Source organism: Poecilia formosa, unplaced genomic scaffold (genome assembly GCF_000485575.1).
Source record: "Poecilia formosa unplaced genomic scaffold, Poecilia_formosa-5.1.2 Scaffold361, whole genome shotgun sequence".
NCBI classification, from domain to species: domain Eukaryota; kingdom Metazoa; phylum Chordata; class Actinopteri; order Cyprinodontiformes; family Poeciliidae; genus Poecilia; species Poecilia formosa.
In genome coordinates this window covers 98,414-105,537 of record NW_006800300.1, presented here as the reverse complement: position 1 = coordinate 105,537, position 7,124 = coordinate 98,414, and the positions used below count along the sequence as shown (strand labels likewise).

Genomic DNA, 7,124 nt, shown 5'->3' with positions numbered 1-7,124 from the left:
CTGTGATGGAGGGAGATGACGTCACTCTGAGCTGCAGAGCAAAGAGTCCAGCCCACAACCTCCCAGCTGCTTTCTATAAAGATGGCTCCTTCATTGGTGATGGACCATCAGGTCACATGACCCTCCTCCATGTCTCCAGCTCTGATGAAGGCCTCTATAAGTGCAGCATCAGCGGTCAGGGAGAGTCTCCATCCAGCAGGGTCTCTGTGGAAGGTCAGAGGATGAAAATTAACTTTGGTTTTCACTAGAAATTATTTGGCAATTATTTAATAAAAAAACTTTATTTTAGAAAAACCATCAACCACATCATCCCCATCAACTTCTCCTCCTCCTCCATCATCATCATCATCATCATCCTCTTCCTCCCAGTTTCTCCTCTATGGTCTCTCGTCTCTATCAGCTGGTTTTGTTCTGGTTTTGCTGGTTTTGCTGGTCAAACGTCACATTAAGAGGAAATCTAAAGGTGAGATTAATGCCTTATTAATTATTTTAGGTGCAAGTTTTTATTTTTAAATTCATATTTGTAAAAGTTGATTTTCTGTAGTTTTAACAACAACTAAATATCACTTGGTTAATTTTTTTCCAGGTAATCAGGAAGATGGAGAGGAAAGCATCACTTACAGTGATGTTCAAATATTACAGAGGAAACGAGAGAAGAACAAACCAAACGGAGGTAAAATTGTTTTTTCTTGTATTTGTTAGTTTTCTTTTTCTACACATTGTTAGACTGATAGAAGCTAAAATACGATTTTCAGATTTTACCCATATATAAGACGATATGCTCTTACAATGCATGTGTTTTTGCACATACATCAAATAAATATTTTTACTATTTAAACTATTTAGAACATGAAAAATATAATTTATTGATGTCAATATTCTGAATTAATTTCTATGAATATCATATCAATCAACCGTTTTATAAACTTAACACTATAACATGTTAACCTGCTGTATTAAAATGATGTTTCTGCTCTGATTAGATTCTGTTTTCAGACCGTTGGACACTCAGTGATGCTGCTCGTTCTTAATGTACAGTACATTGATGTTCATGTACAGTAAAAGCTTCTCTTTGTGTTGAACCGTCTGCAGCAGTTTGTGGTTTTTCTGCTAACTGGGTCTAACAGACTCTGCGGTCGTCCAGTTTCCTGTTTCTGTGTTTCAGCTAAAGGTTCACAAGCTCTGAGTCGATTCACCTGAGGGAAGATTTAACTAGAATTACATAGTAAAACTGGTTTAATGTTCTGGTTTTATAAAATAGCTTTGGGTTTAATTACTGATTACCTGCATATGTCAGCATATCTATAACCAGGACTGAATGTGGACAAAATGTCTGAGTCTGAATGTTTTTCCTCCATTAGGAGGGAGACACTGTGTGTGATGCAATTTTAACACATAACATAACATTATATTAAAAATAAACCTTTAACTGCACAATTTATGGTTTTGTGGCTCCTGGGCTCAGATTACTAAAATACTTTAACTTATAACCCAAATCATCCAAACATTGTCAAAGTAAGTCTAAGTTTCCAGGAGAACATTTTAAAAAATAACCTCTGTAATTATAGATTCTGGTGAATTTGTTGTTGAGCGACTGGAACTGAAAATGTCCAGAAGTTATTCACTTTCTGTTAAGAGCCAAAACATTATAGTAAAATTACTGCAGCTTGAGGTTCATCATGATCATTAATGACTCTGATGTTCATGACTGTAGTCAGAAAGTGTCGTTAGGTTTTTGTAACGTTTGCATCCATGCAGTGTCAGTTTTTACCTGCAGGACGACTTTTACTTCCAGCATCAATGCTTCTCAATATTCACTGTTTTCCTGGCAGTGTGCAGCGTTTTCATCCTGCTGCACCTCATCATGAAATCAGACCTGATGGGAAACCGTGTCTGATCACCTGCTGGCTGCTGTGAAACAGAGTCTGAGTCTGTAACTACCTGCATAACTGAGCAGAGCTGACTCAGCAGTGAAGCAGCAGACACTGAGTTCTCAGTCACACCATCGGTAGTAAAGGTGAAATGCTGGTGTAGCTGTTGGAGGTAAATGTGAGACGTGCTGAGCAGCTCAGACAGTCGGCCTCATGGTGGGTCGGATTCATCCTGCTGGGACAGAAATGTTTTCCAGCCTGTTGGATGCAGCAGCTTCTTCTGCTCAATGTTCAAACTACAGACCTTCTGGGAACTTCTATATCCCAAAGGGTTAACCATCACTACCCATCTACGCCCAGAACTATTTGTTTGTCTTTATTGTCGTTCCCTGGCTTCATCTGACAGTTTGGGCTCATTAACTGGATGAGAAACAGTGATACTGAACGACAAACGGACCGATTGGTGGATGAGTCAAAATTTTACCAACGGCCTCATCCTGATTCTGATTGGTTAGCATTGGTTAACTGTTTAGTGAAGCTCTGCTTCTGTTAGATTCAGAGAAACATTTCTCAGTGAACCTGATGTTCTGGTTCTGAAATGACGTCTTGGTTTAATAACGGATCCGACTTGATGCAAACATTCTAGAAAGATCCACTTCTGTCTCATCAGCCCACAGAACATTTCCTCAGACATGTTTGGGATCATCAAGATGTTTGTTGTTAAAAATGAGACAGTCCTTTGTGTTCAGTTGGGTCAGCAGTGGCTCTGACCTTTGAACTCCCTGATGGAGGCAGTTTTTGCCTCTGTCTGTCTTCCATATTGTTGAGTAAAGACCTCTGACCTTCAATGAGGCGATGAGGTCTGCAGAGATTAAAACATTGATCTGATTTCCTCTGGGATCTTCTGGATTAGGATTGGGATTTTGGCTTTAACTGGTTCTTCAGATTTAATCCCAGACAGATTTATCTCCATCTGCAGATCCTTCCTTGTTTTTACAAAACATCACTGATACCAACTTTAAAATATACGAACTATACAAGTTGAGTTATCTTTGCCATCTGTCTCTGTTTTCATATAATTTTCTTTAAATAATAAGAAAATATCTCATTTATATCAAATAAGGTTTTACTTCCCATCATAATGGGAAATATTTCTATACTGGTGAATATTTAATTACCAGTATAGAAATATTTGCTGTTTCAAATTTCTCCTTGTCTTCATTATTGTTTATTGACTCAGTGTCTCCATGTTCTGACCCGGTTCGTGGTTCTGTCCCGGTTCGTTGTTCTGACCCGGCTCGTTGTTCTGACCCGACTCGTGGTTCTGACCCGACTCGTGGTTCTGACCCGGCTCGTTGTTCTGACCCGGCTCGTTGTTCTGACTCGGTTCATTGTTCTGACCCGACTCGTTGTTCTGACCCGGCTCGTTGTTCTGACCCGGCTCGTTGTTCTGACCCGGTTCGTTATTCTGACCCGACTCGTGGTTCTGACCCGGCTCGTCGTCGTTCCTCTGCTCGGTGGTTAGTCATGTGATCTTCTCACGCGATGAGGTCGGCAGCAGAGTTTCTCATCAGGTTTAAACTCAGAGCTGCTCCGTTTGGTGGCTCTGTGGTTCTGAGCTGTTGATTCCGTTCGAACCTGAGAAACTGTTTTACTTTGATGTGAACGTGTGACATTGAGTAAACAAAGGTGAAATGCATTGTGGTTTCCGCTGCTGAGAGTCAGACATGCTACCATGCTCTCCACAAGCCCTGGCACTCCTGGCAGCCGTACCTGACAGACTCAGAGCAGGACTGTGTTACTGCAGCAGCATGAAGCCATTCAGAAAATACCAACGTCTGACCTTTAGTCTGAGTGTTTATTAAGTTTACTAGCTTTAGTAGTTTTAACCCAGCAGGCAGCCACATGGCCGCCTGCTGGGCTCTGTGGCCTGTTGATGGTGTGTTTCCACTGATGTAATGGAATGGGAGGCGTTTAAAGACTTGAGGGCTTTCAGGTTTTCCTGAACTGTAACTGAGGTTCAGTCGCTGGAAAGAGTCGCCGCCTGATTCTTTCATAATCTCCATGGCAACCATTCAACTGTGCTAAATGCCTGGGTGGACGTAGCCCCGCCTTTAAATCCAGCTCCTCCCCACTCGGCTCCTTCAGACTAGCCAGCAGCAATTAGCAAACACCTGCTGGAACTGCTGAGCTCGTTACAGGAGCTGCTGCTCAGAGGACAGTTGTAAAAGGCATAATGGAGGAGCATTGTTGTGATGATGTGCTGAAGGCAAAGTGTTGGAAAGATTAGGAGCTTCTTAAAGAGACAGAGGCCAATTTCAAGGCTTCAAATTGCAAATTCAAATTTCTTTTAAGTCATTTCATATACGTATCATTTTCAGAACAACTGAAGGTAATAAAATAAAAATCTTACCAAGTCGCTGCACCATCTGATTAGCAGAAAATAATTACCAAATATTCTTTAGTTATTGTTTTATGATTGTCTGCCTGGTGACAATCATAAAACAATAACTATACATAAAAGCCTACACAGAATAAACATGTTTCCAAAATACATCAACTTATTAACAAAATACTTCAACCACCAGTTAAAATGCTTTATGCAACAAACTCAGTGAGCAGGTAAAACTCAGTTAAACCCAAAATAACTAACAAAATGAAAAAAGGAAAAATTAGAAGTAGAAAAAATGACTAATAAAATAATGAAAGTATCTTAAAAATAAGTATAAATATGTCTTTAAAATGTGAAGCAGGAGATAAAAATATTATTCTAATGTTTTATTTTAAAAAATATCTTAATTAAAAGGAAAGATTCTACCTTTAATTAACTCTTATTTTGTCCGAAGCTGTGAATCTGTGCTATTTATTTCTACATCTACATTTTAATAACAGGTCGACACGTTTGTCATATTCAGCTTCTATGCATCACAGATCTGGAACAAACTTCTGTAAAACTGTAAAACAGCCGAAACACTGAGAGCCTTTAAATCTGGAATAAATGAACTGAAACATCATGAATGAAACATTGATCAACATTTTATATGTGTAATTATGGCAAATGGAAAAATTTAATGCTTCAGTTGTATATTTTTGTGTTTTATGATGTAAAGCATGTTGACCTGAAATGTAATACACAAATAAAATCTGATTGATTGATTGATTGATTGATTGATTGATTGATTGATTGATTGATTGACTCAGAGACTTTTCTTGGACTAATGTTGTGGATTTTATTAACATATAAATATATTTACCACAAGCTTCAGTAAGTTGATGTTGATCATGTAAATTGTGTTGCTGTTTTTTTATAAAGTCTCTGTTATTTTTCAGAAAACGATCCGCCTGCAGTCATTTCCACTGTGACGACAGATGAAGTCAGTTATGGACAGATAATCATCAGAGAAACCAGAAAAAGAGGTAAAACATCTCTAAATACATAAATGAGCACAAATTAATCTTATTATTCAGATCTATAATCTGAGATAGAAAACAAAAACATAAAATCCTGATGTTGAATAAAACTGGATTCCTCTGAAAGGCAGAAAAAAAACTATTTTGTCCAGATTTATGATGCCTGCTGCTTTCTAAATATAAGCAATGTGCACCAGATTTCTGCTTTTATTATTTATAATAAATGAAGGCATAAACTTTAAAATAAAAACACATCAAAGCTGCTTGAAGCACCAACAAGCCAAAGCTTGAAAATAAACAAATGAAGAAAAGAACCAGTTATTCTGGAAAATCTACAAATTTACAGATATAAAGCTAAAAAACACAATGAGATTGGATCATAGATTAAGTTTCAATTCATTTATTCAAATGGCACCAAGTGATAACTTGTTGTTTCTCTGGGGCTTTAAATAAACTGATGTATTTACATTTACAGTCATTTCAGTTCAGTCTCATAAACTCAGAATCGTTTCCATTCCAGTTGATTCTCCTTACAAACCAAAGCAGTTCAGGTTCAGTTTGGGTTTATTTTTGATTTGATTTCATGTTTTTCTTTTCAGATTACAAACCAGAACCAAAAGTTGTTTATTCCACCCTGAGGTAATCCTCCAGCAGGAAGCTCCACCGGTCTAGTTAAAGCACAGAACCATCAACTCCTGGTGAATTAAGTTTATCTGTCTGAAGAACCAAATGAATGTATTTAATGTTTCATTCTCATGTTTCCAGTCACTGTTTTATTTTAAATGTCTGAACTGTTAAAACCTCAGCAGCTTCAGCCTGTTGAACCAGTTTAACAAGTTTAACCAGTTTAACAAGTTTAACCAGTTTAACCAGTTTAACCTGTGAAACCTGCGGTTCTGCAGCTTGTTGCTAACAAACATCATGTTCCTGTTTCTGTCTGCGGCTCGGCAGTGGAAACTTTTATTTACAGCAGCAGGTGAGAAAAACTAAACCAAAACCGCAGAACAAACCTGTTAAAACAAACAAAATCCCTGAGTGTGTGAAACCAAAGCAGAACCTTCAGGATGTTTATTGATTATATATGAAGAAAATCTGCAATAAACTGCAGTTAATGTTAAATCAGAACACCAGTATCAGCTAAATGCTATGTGAGGTTTATTCCTGTCATAATGAAGTCCATTTGGTTCGGTTGGTTCTGGTTTCTCATTCAGACCAAAGTTCAGCCATCAGAGGATTTAAACTGAAGATAATCTGCAGGTTGGTGACATCATCAGCTCTGCAGATGCTAAAGCATGCTAACCTGAATCATGCTAAACTGATTCAGGTTTAATTTACTGATAAATTCTGATTTGACGAGCTGAAGTTCTTCACTTTTATTCTGCTTGTTTTAATTTGTTATATTAAAGTTTTTTGAAAATGTATTTTTATTGTAAATGTGTGAAATGTCCCTTTAAATAAGCAATTATAAATCAATAATCACAAAATGCAGCTGCTGAAAAATGATCCAAACTTTTTTTTGAACAATTTCATGTTTCATTATTACATAATAATTAAGTGGAAGGAAAACGATGGATTTGAAAATGTTTTTATAAATAAATAATCTGAAAAGTGTGGCATGCATCTGTATCCAGCTTTTTTACCTGAATAAAATCCAGTCCAAACAGCAGCATGAAGTCATTTTATTTATAAAACCAGTTTATCTGAGTCCAGATGTTCAGTTTCTGGTTCCACAGGTTCAGTCAAGAACTAAATGACATGTCAAAGGTCAAAGGTCAGATCTGATGTGTTCCTATGCAGCTCAGCTCTGGTGTTTCCTCTGGTTCTCTGCTAATGTTTCTGATG

General features: G+C 37.5%; 1 protein-coding gene across 4 annotated transcripts in view; it reads left to right on the top strand.

Annotated features, from left to right (window-relative positions):
• Positions 1-6,687, top strand: part of LOC103153755 (protein turtle-like) — a 53,855-nt gene extending 47,168 nt beyond the window's left edge. For all 4 annotated transcript variants that reach the window (XM_016662180.1, XM_016662181.1, XM_007574780.2 and 1 more), the window contains 5 exons: positions 1-213; positions 290-463; positions 587-673; positions 5,202-5,288; positions 5,882-6,687. The exon at positions 1-213 is cut by the window's left edge. In XM_016662180.1, the coding sequence (XP_016517666.1) occupies positions 1-213; positions 290-463; positions 587-673; positions 5,202-5,288; positions 5,882-5,925 (605 nt within the window). In that variant the 3' untranslated portion in view covers positions 5,926-6,687. The remainder of the gene's footprint in view (positions 214-289; positions 464-586; positions 674-5,201; positions 5,289-5,881) is intronic.
• The last annotated feature ends 437 nt before the right edge of the window (positions 6,688-7,124 follow it).